This window comes from Nilaparvata lugens, chromosome 1, assembly GCF_014356525.2.
Source record: "Nilaparvata lugens isolate BPH chromosome 1, ASM1435652v1, whole genome shotgun sequence".
NCBI lineage: Eukaryota > Metazoa > Arthropoda > Insecta > Hemiptera > Delphacidae > Nilaparvata > Nilaparvata lugens.
The window spans coordinates 8900074-8918839 of NC_052504.1; the positions used below are offsets into that span (position 1 = coordinate 8900074).

An 18766-nucleotide genomic window follows, 5' to 3' on the forward strand; every position below is an offset into this window, starting at 1 on the left:
ACTTCTGCTACTGCAAATATTGACAACAGGATAAAAATCTAGATGGAAATTACATGAGAGCTACTATTCAAAAATTGTCAGCCCGGGAAACGAACCCAGTACCTTCTGATTGCCGGTCAGGAATGCTTATCATTGCGATGCTTGCAATATCTCAGTAATTTCCATCTGTGCATTAGTTATTAGTCTTTTTTTTCTGTAGGGCTACTATTGAATATAAAATGAAAATAGAAATCTAAGTACCCTTTCTAAAATTGTTTAGTAACACACTTGTTTGTGACTAAACAAATTTTAATTACATTTCTATATTATTTATTTACATAGTTAGTAGATATCCATGATGAAAATAGTTCTAACAACTAAAATATCGATTAAATCTAGTACCGTTGTTTTTGATATTAGTTATGATTTTGTAACTAGATACAAAATTATTTATCCTATTATATTAAGCGAGCAATTTCTGTATTTATGTTCAACGTATCTCGAAAACGGCTCTAAAAATTTTCCCGAAATTTGGAACATAGTAGGTTTATGATATAAAAATTAGATTGCACTAGGTCTCATCCTTGAGAAAACTCGCTGAACGACATTAACAGGATAATTCATCCTTGTCTGAAACAGCTGAGACTTTTGTCGACTGTGAATAGTAAAAAGTGAGCGAGTGATTCTGTGGAAAATCAAAATATTGCATCCCCGAAATTCATAAGTTGAATAGCCAGCTGTAAAATATAAACACAATCATTTTAGAGAATTTTGTTCAGTCTATCAATATATAAAAATAACGAGCGAAGCTCGGTGCCCCGATATTTATGACTTATTTTGCATAACAGTTTGAATAGCGAGTATTGACGTCCTTCTACCTACGACATTAACAGGTGGTGCGAAATGAGTCTAAAATTTGATCAGGTGCTGCTATTGCATTGTTAAATACATTCATATTATTTGGAGAGAAGAAAGAAGGCCATTAGTAACTGTTCTAAACACTGGTACTTTATATATTGTGCTCATGCTTTTCATTTCAATGATGTGATAGTTTGTGCAAGTAGAGGGTTCACTTATGCTATGAATGCCAACTTTGTATAAGCAATATGCTGTCAAATAAAGGAAATACTCGTTTCTAACATAAGAGTTCATTCTTGTTTTTTTATCTAGTCTGATCTCATACATGTAATTTCAATAAATAATGACAAATTCATTTCAATATACAAATCATATTCCAAAATCTCCTTCAATACTTGAAGTATGTATACTTCAACCCTCTTCTTGGCTTATTTATCTGACTTATTTATTTGTATTATTTCACAAAGGCGACTTTCTAGAAGTATTTTAAGCCTAGGTGATGATGATGATGGGATGAATGATAATACAATGAAGGTAGAGTTATGAATGAATAAAAATGATAGGTTATGCTATCCGCTTAAATGGATTTGAGTCCACTGTTCAGTCCAGAAATAAATAAACTAGAAATTTTGAATTTGATTTGATTGAAAAAGAATATAATAGAATGATTACATTATAAGTACTTCATCTTATCAGTTCACCTTCTTCCTGACCATGATCATAAACTAATGTTGCAATCAACATCGCTTCTAGTTGCAATTTTATCTACTCTAACTAGAGAAAGAGTGGGTACAAATATGTCAACCCTAGGAACAACTCGCCTTACTCAGATCCTCCCCAAATGGAGAAGCCCCTTTTTCCAGGACCAAATACCAACAAGGAATTGTGCCGACACTTTCAATTACCAATTTACTTTATCCAGGGATAAGCCCATGAACGCACCCCCCCTGCTTCATCTATAACTAAACCACCAAACTATCCCATTTCCGAATTCTATGATCACTTTCACTTTTTGTGTAGTTGAGAAGTTGATATTGTGGTAATTATTCATATTGAATGAAAAAGACTGAGAAATTGTCAAAAAAACACTGATTTCGGTTTCGGTTATTACACCATTGTCAATCTCTGATAAACTGATACACTGTTTATCAGAGATTGACATGGTGTAATAACCGGAAACCGGTCTTTCTAATTATCTATAAATCAGTGGTTTTTTGACAATTTCTCAGTCTTTTTCATTCAATAAGATCACTTTGCCGGCACCAGAGAATCGACTCCAACTCTAACTATTTTTTATCAATTCGTTAAATTAGGAAAATGAATTTCAGTGAAAAATTGACAAAACCTTACACCCCTTTCATAGGAGGTTACAGGAAATAGACTAAACTAAAAAAAAACTGAAACTTCCAAAAGATTCAACGTTTTCCTACCCTCGCACTAAGAATTAAACATTTGTATAACATTTTTTTCAAGAACTAAACATTTGTATAACCTTTTTTCAACTAAAAAAGTAAGACAACAATTTTCAACTAAAAAATTGACAAATCCTTATACCCATTTCACAGGAGGTCACAGGATTAAATAAACTAAACTTAAGGAAACTTCCAAAAGAGTCAACGTTTTCTTACCCTCGTACTAAGAATTAAACATTTGTATCACATTTTTTCAACTAAAAAAGTTACAGGTCAATGTTATGACTTCATACAAGAGGACAGACACAATAAAATGAGCTTCGAATATAGAAGAGATCATTCATTCATTTTATAGATAAAGAAAATGTCGTATAATGATGGTCCAAGTTTAACTCTAAATCGTTACATCTTTTATACTTTAAATCCTTAAAACTTCAAGGGCCGGTTTCCGAGCTCGGGATTTAGCTAAGTTCTAGACTTTAAACAGCTGGAGTCAGGAAATTAGCTTTCCAAAACGGGGCGTAGTCGCAGTTTTTATAACAGTAGTCGTAGTTTTTATTTTCTCATTCCTATAATTGGAAACGTTTTCCTAGACGAAATTAAACACTTCTAAATAATTCAAAATAGCTGAAACTTTACACTATACTCTCTTTATTTTATTTTGTGTTTAATTCTCTAGTTTTTTGAAATTTATTTCAAACGTGACTGTCGTGACTGTGACAATGACTACGACTATGCCCCGTTTCGGAAAGCCAATTTTCTGACTCCAGCTGTTCAAAGTCTAGAACTTAGTCAAATCCCGAGCTCGGAAATCGGCCCTAAATCTTTTCCGATATTAATATCTTGTTTACCCATCTATCAGAATCTGATATATGCAAGTGCGAGAACAATCCAACGTTAGCCAATTATCATCAAGACCCTCTTCCACACACAGGCTTTGCCTTTGTGGAGAGTTTTCATGAAGTTTATTAAAAAAAAATGTATTTTCAGTAACTACGATATATTGCAGTTGGATTTAGTTATTACGATTAATTATTTAATTTCATCTGCAAGTTTTATTTATGATTATTTGTTTGCAGAAGATGTAACGTTGTTGTATGATTTGAATTTTTTGTACCCTGTTTTCATGGATAATAAAAACCAATTTGATTTGATTTTGATTTGAGTTGCTTCCATTCCACGCTAGAATGAAATTAATTCCAGCCTACTCACACCAACACATCATTCAGCTTGCTGCTGTGATTTGAATGAATCGACATAGAACAATATAAAATAAAGTGAAAGCAGGAAATTGAAGGGAGCATAATCCAGCTTCCTGCACGTGCTCACTACTAAAGCTATGCTAATTTCAGCCACTAATTTTGGGGAGGACGAGGGGGTAAAAACCGACACGGTATGCACACACTGACCCATATAGGTATATACTTCAATCACCATGATAACATATATGTATGAGCCACTGCACCCATGCCTATAGCCACTCCGGAAAAGTGAATAGTTGTGTAGATGCTGTAGTTAACAACTCTAATTAAGATACGCTAGCTATTATTACACAACGGCCAGGCTTCCCAACGTAATACTCACAATCATATTGTTCCCAATGAACAAAAGCTAAAGAAACCACTGAAAAGCTCATCATTCATTCGCTTCATTGTTGCCAATTGCTTCTGGCTAACTTTGGAACACTGAATAACATTCACCAAAACACCATCCACAGCAATCAGTAGAGAAGTATCACAGAAGAACTGTTTAAGACTAGAGTTTCTCTATGGAAGAATATGAGACAGTGGTATGTTTCTAAAAGACTTTGCGCTAATGAAATCTATGTACTGATATTATTTAATGGATATAACCATCCACAGCAATCAGTAGAGTTGTATCACAGAAGAACTGTTTAAAACTATAGTTTCTCTATGGAAGAATATGAGACAGTGGTATGTTTCTAAAGGACTACGCGCTAATGCACTGATATTATTTAATAATAACTGGAGCATGAGTATAACAAGGCAATATTGCGTACTGAGAGAGAAAGTACCTTGAAGAAGTTTTGATTATGGTACGTTTCACTGTAACTCATTAGCTCTCTGGAGATTTGATTGGGATTACTGTGTCTCACAATTATGCATGCATTTTTATGATAGGAATAATTGAAAAAAATGGTACCTCATAACTGTAAATGATAGGAATAATTTAAAAAGTAGGTACCTCATAAGCCCTCTAGAGATTTGATTGACAATCACTATGTCTCACTAATGGATATAACTTTTTACTTTCCTTGCCCTATTACCATAGATAAGGGAAGTATTGCTTTCAGAAAAAAATTGAGGTACCCCAATATCTAAATGTCTATACGTTTCAAGGTCCCCTGAGTCCAAACAAAAAAGTGGTTTTTGGGTATTGGTCTGTATGTGTATGTATGTATGTGAGTCTGTGTACACGATATATCATCTCCCAATTAACGGAATGACTTGAAATTTGGAAGTTTAGGTCATTACAATATAAGGATCCGACACGAACAATTTCGATCAAATGCAATTCAAGATGTCGGCTAAAATAGCAAAAATGTTGTCAAAAACAGGGGGTTTCGCGATTTTCTCGAAAACGGCTCCAACGATTTTGATCAAATTTATAACTAATATAGTCATTGATAAGCTCTATCAACTGCCACAAGTCCCATATCTGAAAAATCTCTACAATTAATGTTTAGTACCTAACATTTTCACCTAAAATTGAAAAAAAGCTCGAAATTCGAGAAAATGTGATTATTCAATTGCAAACTGTTGGCAACTGTTGATTCTATTAAAGAGATAGCAGACCTCCTGTGTCTCCAGCGTTATTGCCCTGTCACCAGCTGGCTCAGATCTTTGAATAGTAGACTTGAGATGCGCGTGAACACTAGCGTCAGGTGATCAATTTTCATAACGAATGGAAAAGACTAAGAAATTGTCAAAAACCACAGATTTAAATAATGAAATATCTGGTGTGGCGCACTCACACAACTTTCCTTGTCGTTATGAAATTTTTTGTGTAGTTGAGAAGTTGATATTGTGGTAATTATTCATATTGAATGAAAAAGACTAAGAAATTGTCAAAAACCACAGATTTAGATCAATTTTGGTAATTATTCATAATTAAATCACAGATTTAAATCTGTGGTTTTCGACAATTTCTTAGTCTTTTTCATTCAATATGAATAATTACCAAAATTGATTTAAATCTGTGGTTTTTGACAATTTCTTAGTCTTTTTCATTCAATATGAATAATTACCACAATAGGAGTGGCCGTAGTCGAGTGGATCAGATGCTGGCTTTATGATTCAGAGGCCTGGGTTCAAATCCCGGCCCGGGCAAGATATTTATCTCGGGCCACTCCCGTGTTTCGGATGGACACGTTAAGCCGTCGGTCCCGGCTGCCTAAAAAGCAGTCGTTAGGTCATGTCAGAGGCCCTGAAATTGATCAGCTGCGACCTGAAAACTCTGACACCAGACCTGAGCCAGCCAGGTCACTCGATATTATTATTATTATACCACAATATCAACTTCTCAACTACACAAAAAATTTTCATAACGACAAGGAAAGTTGTGTGAGTGCGCCACACCAGATATTTTATGATAAGAATAATTGGAAAAGTAGGTACCTCATTAGTATCTGAAATTAAATCTAAAGATGTGATTGACAATCACTATGTCTCACTATTACGCATGTGTTTTTATGATAACAATAATTGAAAAAAGATTGTATATAAATGAAGGATTAAGTGGAGCAAGAGAGAGCTTGAAAAGAGTATAATGTGCGGATAACGAAGGAACCTCTCTCATTCGATAAGTGATGTAATAGTGGACTGAGTCAAGAATAAATATTTCAATAGAGATCTCAAAAGGAAGGACGAGAACCACTTTGAGTACGTACTTCAAAATGAATAAATTGTAGTAAATGTCCAGCAAGAGTGCTCTACAGTACTCAACCATTCAAATCATGATATCTTCATCTTTTAATTTGAAATTGATATTGGTAGATCTTGTTTTCTCAGTCAAATTGAAGAGGTTAAAATTCAAAAATTTTAGAAACCAGCTTGTTTTAATTTGAATTTATTTCTTCTATCAATTATTCCAATCTTGGCAAAATATGCTAGTTAAGGCCGTTTGCAAAAAATTAAAAAATTAATGCTTTTTCATGAAAACTGTTTCATGATTTCCTTTCCATTTTGATCAGACAAATAAACAAAAGATTAGAAGAAGAAAGACCGAGGGAAAAAGAGGTTTCAGAACTAATGAATGATTGCTACTAGATCCTCTTCTTCTTCTTCTTCTTCTTCTTCTTCTATATTCATGATCTACAATCGATTATCTCATGAAAGTAATACTCATTTCAAATTGACTATTCAGAATATGATCATACTCGTTTACAACAGAAAACAAGTATGAATCGCCTACTCTTATTCACCTACAATCAACAACTATTCAAGGCCACATATGATTAATTCTCCGCAGAGATAGCTTAGTCCAAAAATTATATCTAAGTATTTTAACAAACTATTCAATCGGTCTTCAGCACTGAATGTATCCAGCATTTTAATCTCCTGAAATCTCCCACCAATAATTAGATACGAAATTGAGCAGATCAACGTTCAATAAGATCAACTCTTGAATATTTATCACCACAACTGGCAAGCAATGAAATCTCAATGTAAAAAAGAACGAAAATTGAAATTTTATTACCACTGCCTCTAAATGTCATCTGATGAAAGTGTGTAAACAGTCAACTACAATGCTTTGATATACGTTTTGTGTGACGACAACTTGTTGATATTCACAATGCATCATTCAAACACGTCGACAAACTTCGTCAGGGCCAAGTTTGCATTTGAAGGCGCTCTCCGACCGCAGAGACACTCACTTTCTCGAATGATGAATTCCAAACACGTGATTGGTTAGAGGTGAAATTGCCGCTTCACTACAACTGTTTGACCGTCCCTATTATCAGTTACACGGTTGCGGTCACCTTTCTCAAACAGCCAATCAATTCTGTTTCAATGAACATGTCGACGGGACGGCTAATTGCACGAAAAGGCACCAGCCTTTCAAAACTGATTCTCAGCCACTGTTATTGCACTCAATAACCCTGCTATTCGCAAGAACTTATATTCTGTGAACAACTTTGAACCTGAAATGCTCTCTTATTCGAAAATGAAATCCAATCTTCTATTATTTGAACACCCTGGTAAGAACTAGGAAAAGGTGTAATTATTTTATTGGTTGGATATGATTCAGGTACAAGTGTATTCAATTACAAGGGAAAAATCTATGATTAATCTTACTCATTCATTACAATGAGTAGCATTACTCATACACAATCTCTTTCAAGCATGATCTTTCTTCTCATACTGAATAACATTTGAAGTGAAATCAAATTTAAAAATTTCAAGTGAAATCAAATTTAAAATTTCAAGTGAAATAAAATTCATAACACGTCATACAATTGGACAGAGAAATCATATGTAATTTTTATAGATACCCTAATAAGCTAGAGTAAACACTAAACCGTATTGGGAATTGAAGGAAGCCATTGAAAAATAATTTGTAGCACTCTAGTTTGATGGATCAGATTGTTCCAAGTGTGTATTTTGATTACTGCATTGGAACTTCAAATCACCGGGTGAAAAATTGAACTCCACATTGATGTATTATTGATTAGAAACATAATTAGGAACAAAACATAATATTCGATCATTGAATAAAAGCAGAAAATTGACTTTAATATTATGAAATAACTTCTAAAAAGAACATCATTTCATTTCATTTATTCATAGACAATAAATACAATGCAGGCAAAATCAACAGGCATTCGCCCAAAACTGCTTTAAAACTTAATTTGGAATACACAGTCTAGAGGTTATGTAAATGATAACTTAATTCACACACTATTTTGAGTGGAAGAGCAAATACTAGTTACAGGGTACTCATTGAATCAATCAATTGTCTACTTTTAACTTAATAGGTTTAATTAACTTAGTTAATAGTTAACTTAGTTAATAGTTTTAACTTAGGTTTAATTGTCTAGTTTTATTGTATTGAAGGGTTAAGTGTAAGAGAGGCCCGGATGCACCCTAACTTCGCCCTCCTAGGTTTTGAATAAAGGCAAATAATCAATAAATCAATTAGAATTAAGAGATATCTCAATAGAACAAAGAGAAATTGATGAAAAACAAGGAATTATACAACTCTTACTTATTTGCTCTAACATACAAAATCCTCTCAAACCGAAAAGATGAATTCCAGAAAATAAATTATTTTTATGTACAAAAATTATAGTGTTATAATTTCTTTTCGTTTTTTTATTAATACGAATACATAAAGTTACAATTTCTTATAAGCTAATTGATTGAAAAGTCAGTTATGTTGTTCGAAAACTATTCACAGTTTTGTGTACGCTATTATAGAAGTGTCAACGACCAAGAAACAAGAAAACCTGACAACTTTCAAAAAACCTTGTTAAAAAAGCATCACGCATTCTTCATGTTATGTCTGTAATGCAGATAGCTTGGTCTGCCATCCATATCAGTCAAAATAATGGATAATTTCACGAATGGATTACGACACTATGGTCACGCTTCCATCACAGCAAATGACAGCAAATAATCTACATTCAACATCAGAATTATTAAACAACATCACTGCCTAAACTTGCACGCATTTACACTTAGCAGTCCATTAAATCATATTCGTGTTGCCAAAATGGTCACATTATCTATTAAAATCTGTATTTCCGCTCCATTCCCTTATTACAAATTACATCCTATTATTGTGTATAATGGAATGTGTAGGCCTATAATTGGCATAGTGGAATGACTATTCTAATGAATTGAACAAATAAGGAAGTAATTTTGTACAATTATTTCGCAATTGTGCATCAAAACAACTTACCTTGAAATATCAGTGATAATATACCCTGTACTTTAGATAAGAGACACTGTACTTAGATTTAAAAAAGTTTACCTCCATTGAATTGCACTATGAATGTTATCTAAATTTAGGAGAGAAATAGTACAAGGAGTATCCTTAGTTTTTCTCTCCCGGTCAGTGCTTCTTTCTAAAAATCATGAATAAAGAAATACAAAAATAAAATGCTATTACTTGTAAACAGCGTTCGATGAATTCAGATTAATTTGAAAAAATAATTAATTTATTGGAAAAATATTAATTTGTTGAATTTCAAGTGTGTCAGGGTTATGTATGTAGTGCATTATTTATTTATATATTTTAGTAAATGAGTTCTCATTAAGGAAAAAGAGAAAGAAACTCACCTCAGGTACATCTCTGTTTTCAGCGATTTTAGTAATTGCAATAAACGATTTCTGGTCCAATTTCAGCCAGATGCCAACCGAGAGAACTGCACCTCCGCACAACTGAAATCAATCCAATGTGATAAATTAATCCAATCCATTGAACTTAATGAATAACTAAATATTTTTAAAAGTATGCCTAAGGATGGAAATGATATAAACTATTAAATTAAAGAAACGAAAAAGAAAAAAGATGTTGTCGAATTCCACTATAACATTTTTATTCACGAAAACTAGTTTTGGTGAATAAAAATGTTATAGTGGAATTCGACAACATCTTTTTTCTTTTTCGTTTCTTTAACTTAATATGGAGAAGTTCCACAATATCTCTGATAAAAGTGTTAAACTATTAAACTTGAACATAAACTATTGCAATCATGAGATCCTAATAGATTTACAATAATCATTGATACATTATTAATTGAAACAAAGATCCAAATTTGTACTACCTACAGTATTAAATAAAGGGAAGAGTTTTGTACAGTATAAATTGGCTTCAGAGGAAAAAGCTGCAGGCTAAGATGGGACCTGGCATCTCCCAATTCCCAGACGAGCTACACATGATATCTTTAGTGGCGGTTGCACAAAAGCCGGTTAAATTTTAATAGTGATCAATTCCACGAGAACCAATCAGAGAAGCCGTCTTTTCACAGAAGTCTTCTCTGATTGGTTCTCGTGGAATTAATTACGGTTAGAATTTAATCAGCTTTTGTGCAACCGGGCCTTAGTCTCGAAACCAGACAATCAAAAAGAAGTTTTTTGGCATGTTAACTTTATTAGCAATGTTTCTTTTATCCATTATTCTCCTATCTGGAATTTAGGGTCTATGATTTTTCAAGAGAATCTGCCTAAGATATATTGTTTATAAATAAAATATATATTGTTTATATATTCGTTACATTAGTTAATTACTATAATAATTAATTATAAAGATTTGTTATTAAACGAAAATCGAAATGAAATGCTGTAATTCACCCTGAAGACTTCTGCTACAGCAAATATTGACAACAGGGTAAACAGCTAGATGAAAATGCGATGAGACCCTGTTGTCAATATTTGCAGTAGCAGAAGTCTTCGGGGTGAATTACAGCATTTAACTTGGATTTTCGTTTAATAATAATAATTAATTCATTAGCATTTGAATAATTGCAATATCTCAGTAATTTCCAATTATAAAGAACTATAAATTATTGATAAATGCATTATAAATTCTGGAAAATAAACTTTGGAGAGAAGGGAACAAGCAAAACACTGAGCGAAAAACAAAAATATTAGGATATAGTAATAATAATATTATAATATTCTATGAATCGGAATCCATCAGAAATCAAACGTAGGCCCATACATGTCTCTCTCGTCCTACGCACAAATCATAATGATTTATATGACACATGCAAATAGTAAATACTGTACTCATTTTTCTACTGGAATTTTAATAGAACTGATTTTCTTATATAAAATAGCGTATGGAGTAGCTACTAGGAAACGGCAGTCATCAATAATTGAATTGCTCACTAATACATGCTCAACAAAACTCAAAACAATTCTTAGCACAAGAAAAAAGAAATCCTCATTAAATTCTTGTCATGAACAATTTACAATAACAAAAAATTACGGTAAACAAATATGTATTCAAGTTCTCTTGCGTATAAAATTTGTAGAATTATTGTAATGTCTAGCTAGATTTGCGACATGATCGCAAATTTGTGAGTGATAAATGATTGGGTGAATGAGATACGCTAAGTTTGATTTCAGATGGATTCCGATTCATAAAATATAATAATATTATTATTACTATATCATAATATTTTTGTATTTCGCTCAGTGTTTTGCTTGTTCCCTTCTCTCCAAAGTTTATTTTCCAGAATTTATAATGCATTTATCAATAATTTATAGTTCTTTATAATTGGAAATTACTGAGATATTGCAATTATTCAAATGCTAATGAATTAATTATTATTATTAAACGAAAATTCAAATTAAATACTGTAATTCACCCTAAAGAACCCAAATTTATTACTCACAAGGACCTACTTCTTTTTGTTAGATCTGAAATAATGTCTAGCTACTAGAAAACGGTAGTCATAAATAATTGAATTGCTCTATAGTACGGTACATGCTCAACAAAACTCAAAACAATTCTTAGCACAAGAAAAAAGTAATCCTCATTAAACTCTTGTCATGAACAAATTAAATATGACGGGAAACAATAATTATTATGTATTCAAGTTCTCTTGGGTATAAAATTTGAAGAAATAAAGTGATGTTTAGCTATCGTACGACTGAAATAATATTGTGCTGAAACTTACAAAGAAGACGAAGTTGAAGAGACATAGTATGTACTTCGCACACCAACTGCCGAAGTCAAGAGACATGGTTGAATTTCAATTTCAACTGTCAGCCTGTTCATGCCCCAACGCACTGCAAAAAAAGAAATATTGAGTTAAGTTAAACAATTATTATGATGTGTAACGTAAATAGTAGCTATGAATAGCAAAATATTGCATAATATATCAATTTTACTGAACATATTCTTAGTAAGTTAAAAGTAAAATACTCTAGTAGCCTTAGATACGGTTTCAATCTTATTCAATTTTCTATTGAACTTATAATTTCTATGTATTTCTAGAATACAAAAATAAAATATATAAAATGAGACTAGGTTATGCGACTCTACTCACATTATATTGATTAATATAATTTTGTATGATTCCATCCAACTTGGAATAAGATTACTTTCAACATCAAAATCACAACCATTGTTTAAATAATTTTAAAACTCGGCATCAATAAAATTTAGAATTATTCATCCATAAAAATTAGACAATAACGAAAATTTAACTCAATTCTATCTATCAAGAACCTAGCTTCTCAAAATTTCAGCTGTGAATGACACGCCCTTCAGCATCTACACTAATCATGTGAATCGAGGTAATTACGAATAGAATAAACAAGTACCCAAGGTACCTAGAATACATGACGTATTCTAATGAGTATTAACTTACGCTTATACTAATAATTATTCATGTTCTATATGTGTACTAATAAGTATAAACATGTATTTTAATGTACCTAGAATACATGTATTCTAGATGCATTGCAAGTACCGTATTACAGCATATTGTCATAGAGAAACAATAGCATTAGTAGATATTCCATGGTATAGGGCGTTTATGTCGCAACTATTTCTGTTATCTCAAGCTGATAGTTCATCTAATTCTTTCCCGTGAAACTGTGTGACACTGGTAGTCTTTCATATTGTGCCGTTCATACACTCTCACCCCAACAAAACAGTAAAATTCGACAATAATCAACAGTAATCGGCTTGAGATAACAGTAAAAGTTGCGACATAAACACCTATACCATGGGATATCTAGTTATCTACTTACGCTATTCTCTATGATATTGCGTACACCGGTGCAAAATACTTGCGGTACGCGGGAGCAGCAGAATAATGTTGAAAATATTGATTGTAAATATAAATTTTATGATTCACCAAATAAAGTCAAGTGTGACATGAGATACATTGACTTTTTGGCGGTACGAAGTTCGCCGGGTAAGCTAGTGACTTAATAAAAGAGGACAGGCACAATAAAAGGTGCTTTCATTCTACGCTAGAATGAAATTAATTCCAGCCTACTCACACCAACACATCATTCAGCTCGCTGCTAGGATTTGAATGAATCGACATAGAACAATATAAAATAAAGTGAAAGCAGGAAATTGAAGGGAGCATAATCCAGCTTCCTGCACGTGCTCACTACTAAAGCTATGCTAATTTCAGCCACTAATTTTGGGGAGGAAGAGGGGGTAAAAACCGACACGGTATGCACACACTGACCCATATAGGTATATACTTCAATCATCGTGATAACATATATGTATGACCCACTGCACCCATGCCTATACCCACTCCGGAAAAGTGAATAGTTGTGTAGATGCTGTAGTTAACAACTCTAATTAAGATACGCTTGCTATTATTACACAACATCCAGGCTTCCCAACGTAATACTCACTCACAATCATATTGTTCCCAATGAACAAAAGCTAAAGAAACCACTAAAGCTCATCATTCATTCGCTTCATTGTTGCCAATTGCTTCTGGCTAACTTTGGAACACTGAATAACATTCACCAAAACACCAGCCATAGCAATCAGTAGAGAAGTATCACAGAAGAACTGTTTAAACTATAGTTTCTCTACGCAGAATATGAGACAGTGGTATGATTATAAAGGACTTTGCGCTAATGCAATCTATGTACTATTATTATTAGCGTATGGCTTTGAATAGTGGGGAGACCCAAGGGTAGTTCCACCTCGCCGTATATAGTCCAAAGTTCCCTAATGGAAACCGGACACTAAGGTTATAGTGAATCTATGTACTGATATTATTTAATGGATATAACCATCCACAGCAATCAGTAGAGTTGTATCACAGAATAACTGTTTGAAACTATGGTTTCTCTATGGAAGAATATGAGACAGAGGTATGATTCCAAAGGACTACGCGCTAATGCAATGATATTATTTAATAGATATAACTGGAGCATGAGTATAACAAGGATATATTGCGTACTAAGAGAGAAAGTACCTTGAAGGAGTTTTGATTATGGTACGTTTCACTGTAACTCATTAGCTCTCTGGAGATTTGATTGGGATTACTGTGTCTCACTATTATGCATGCATTTTTATGATAGAAATTATTGAAAAAGTAGGCACATCATTACTGTAACTTACAAGCCCTCTAGAGATTTGATTGAGGATCACTATGTCTCACTATTATGCATGCATTTTTATAGTAGCAATAATTGAAAAAAGATGGAATAACTGACCTAGTGAAGTGAGGTCTAAGATTCAAGTCGACGGTTTGGCATTTATCTAAATGTTTATATGTTGCGCATTTACGGCGAAACGCGGTAATAGATTTTCATGAAATTTGACAGGTATGTTCCTTTTTAAATTGCGCGTCGACGTATATACAAGGTTTTTGGAAATTTTGCATTTCAAGGATAATATAAAGGAAAAAGAGCCTCCTTAGGGAAAAAGGGGTTTCAGAACTAATGAATGATTGCTACTAGATCTTCTTCTTCTTCTTCTTCTTCTTCTTCTTCTTCTTCTTCTTCTTCTTCTTCTTCTTCTATATTTATGATCTACAATCGATTATCTCATGAAAGTAATACTCTTTTCAAATTGATTATTCACAATATGACCATACTCGTTACAACAGAAAACAAGTGTGAATCACCTACTGTAATTCACCCTAAAGAACCCAAATTTATTCTCACAAGGACCTACTTCTTTTTGTTAGATCTGAAATAATGTCTAGCTACTAGAAAACGGTAGTCATAAAATTGAATTGCTCTATAGTACGGTACATGCTCAACAAAACTCAAAACAATTCTTAGCACAAGAAAAAAGTAATCCTCATTAAACTCTTGTCATGAACAAATTAAATATGACGGGAAACAATAATTATTATGTATTCAAGTTCTCTTGGGTATAAAATTTGAAGAAATAAAGTGATGTTTAGCTATCGTACGACTGAAATAATATTGTGCTGAAACTTACAAAGAAGACGAAGTTGAAGAGACATAGTATGTACTTCGCACACCAACTGCCGAAGTCAAGAGACATGGTTGAATTTCAATTTCAACTGTCAGCCTGTTCATGCCCCAACGCACTGCAAAAAAAGAAATATTGAGTTAAGTTAAACAATTATTATGATGTGTAACGTAAATAGTAGCTATGAATAGCAAAATATTGCATAATATATCAATTTTACTGAACATATTCTTAGTAAGTTAAAAGTAAAATACTCTAGTAGCCTTAGATACGGTTTCAATCTTATTCAATTTTCTATTGAACTTATAATTTCTATTGTATTTCTAGAATACAAAAATAAAATATATAAAATGAGACTAGGTTATGCGACTCTACTCACATTATATTGATTAATATAATTTTGTATGATTCCATCCAACTTGGAATAAGATTACTTTCAACATCAAAATCACAACCATTGTTTAAATAATTTTAAAACTCGGCATCAATAAAATTTAGAATTATTCATCCATAAAAATTAGACAATAACGAAAATTTAACTCAATTCTATCTATCAAGAACCTAGCTTCTCAAAATTTCAGCTGTGAATGACACGCCCTTCAGCATCTACACTAATCATGTGAATCGAGGTAATTACGAATAGAATAAACAAGTACCAAGGTACCTAGAATACATGACGTATTCTAATGAGTATTAACTTACGCTTATACTAATAATTATTCATGTTCTATATGTGTACTAATAAGTATAAACATGTATTTTAATGTACCTAGAATACATGTATTCTAGATGCATTGCAAGTACCGTATTACAGCATATTGTCATAGAGAAACAATAGCATTAGTAGATATTCCATGGTATAGGGCGTTTATGTCGCAACTATTTCTGTTATCTCAAGCTGATAGTTCATCTAATTCTTTCCCGTGAAACTGTGTGACACTGGTAGTCTTTCATATTGTGCCGTTCATACACTCTCACCCCAACAAAACAGTAAAATTCGACAATAATCAACAGTAATCGGCTTGAGATAACAGTAAAAGTTGCGACATAAACACCCTATACCATGGGATATCTAGTTATCTACTTACGCTATTCTCTATGATATTGCGTACACCGGTGCAAAATACTTGCGGTACGCGGGAGCAGCAGAATAATGTTTAAAATCTTCAAGTTGTGGTTAAATGGTTAAAGTTGTGCCATTCATCGTTGCCCCGCGTCATTGACGCGTTTCGCACCAGTGTGCACAAGGCTGTATCCTTTTTCACTTTTTTATAAAAAGATCAGAAAGATTCTCAATTTAACAAGTAAATTTGAGTTCTTGAACACCACACGCCGTTTGGAGCTTCCGACTGCCAGCACGTAATATATTTTCGCTAACCCTACCCTGTATTCTAATTACCTTAAAGTGATTACTCAATTTTTTATCACAAACTATATCACTCCTGACTCATTCAGATCGCAGGGTGAACCTATCCCTATCGTTATAACAACGCAAACTTTCTAAGTACGAACTATCTTCTCGAACTACCTAATGAAAAAGTAAGAATATTATTATGTTCTTCCTGTATCATTGACCACTTCTGTTGGAATATTCTTTACATTGAGGCATAGAGGACCGGAAGAAATTTCTGTTCCTCTTTCTCATACTCTTTCTCTTTCTTTGGCAGAGAGTTAGTGGGGAGGATATTTCTAATATTCTTTCCGAAGAATGGACATTGATATGTCCAAAGCTCCGCCAATTTATGTAGATGCATAACAATAAAACAAAATAAAACTTGTAGCACCCTTTATTTATTAAAAAACTTAAAATAGTTGAACAACTAGTTTCGGTTCTAAAACCATCTTCAGGTTCTAAAATAAATTTATTTACATGATTTATTTTAGAACCTGAAGATGGTTTTAGAACCGAAACTAGTTGTTCAACTATTTCAAGTTTTTTAATAAATAAAGAGTGCTACAAGTTTTATTTTGTTTTATTAATTTAAAAGCAGCCCATTTCAATAAGTGTTTTATGCATAACAATATATTTATCTATAGTTATTATATTACAAATTGCTTTTTCATATCATAAACAGTTTAATAATTATTTTCTTAGTCTATATTATGTAAATTCATCTACAATTTTGCTGTATTGTAAGCTATTGTATATAAGTGTATAAGCCAGTATATATTAATCTACATAAATAAAGTACTCAATCAATCTTTTTCTCTTTCTCTTTCCTTCCTAAAAAGAGAATCGTATGGAATTTTCATCTTCCGATCCTTTTTGATTGTGGCTTATAGGAAGAGGATCAGTACAAGTGTTAGAATTTAGATACCGTCGATTTCCTCCAATCTGGGAGAACGCAACAATCTTCCTCAACTAAGGGCATCTGTTTAAGATAATTTCCAACAATTTGAGAAGATTATTTATCCAAGTGAAAGGTCAGTTTGCAGAGGCACCAGCCTTAACGGTTTACTCAAATGCGTACCATTTGTTCGGCAAGGAAAACTCTCTCCGCCTCTTCAACTTTCACTGATTCTTAACAACACTATGCAAAATAATATACGGAAATTACCTCATTTTTTTGAATTGTCAACTGTATAGCAAATCAAATCTTATTATTTATTTTCACAGCATTCACTTTCATGAATGTTGAAGAGGAACATTGCGCGGCACGGGTGGGTAACTGTTTCTTGTAATTTATGATGTTCCTGAAGACTTCCCATGAATTGTAAATTGAAGAAAAATGTTTATAAAATAGAACTATAGTACCCTTTAAATTAATAAAATATTAAAAAACAAGAATACAAATTGTAACGTAATATTAATTGGTTTTTAATATGTTATTAATTTTAAAGGGTACTATAATTCTATTTTATAAATAGAAGAAAGTAGCCCTGAATTCATACATTTTGGAGAAAAATGACTTATTCCAAACTTATTAAACAGGATTCATTTTGAATTGTAATTGATCTGAATTTGGAAGAGGAATATTAAAGAGTTCGCCTGTTTTTCTTTCCTGTTCCAATATAATTTCAATGATAAAATTTATTATTTACGAGTGTATAAATAAATAAAGACTGTACTTTTTACTTCAATATCTTCAAGTTTTTTTCCGTGTGAAATCTAATAAAATTGCATTGAATAATAATGACATATATTTGACACTTGTATTGTATCTGAAGATCTCAGATATTGCTGCAATAAAGATTCTATTCTATTCTATTCATAATACTGTACTGTTTGAGACTATAGCAGCTTAGCCTACCTATAACTGAATAAAATTGAAACAGAATACTTTGACGTTTTCTACACTACTTTATACTTTTATCTACAATTATTCTACAACAATATCCTACGTATTCTGAAATTTTTCGTTTCTGCTCGAAATGTAATGTTGCCATGAGCATCTAAACTAAAGTCATGTGCAAATAATATTCTAAAATTTCTACGACATTTTCTGCAAGTTTTGAACTAAAAATTATCTAGTACATGGTGGAATAAAGTTGTGAAATTTACTTTTAATTAGAAAAATGATAGAACATTTGAATTATATATAATCTGAAAACACTGTTTTTGTTGTAAAAAACGGTGTTTTTAAATTAAGAGGAAGAAGTTTTCTAATATA

General features: G+C 32.4%; 1 protein-coding gene across 1 annotated transcript in view; it reads right to left on the reverse strand.

Moving 5' to 3' along the window:
* LOC111058637 (tetraspanin-18) overlaps positions 1-12048 on the reverse strand; it is a 62298-nt gene extending 50250 nt beyond the window's left edge. The window contains 2 exon segments of the mRNA XM_039429595.1: positions 9554-9655; positions 11902-12048. Of these exon segments, the coding sequence (XP_039285529.1) occupies positions 9554-9655; positions 11902-11967 (168 nt within the window). The 5' untranslated portion in view covers positions 11968-12048.
* Between the last annotated feature and the right edge of the window lie 6718 nt (positions 12049-18766).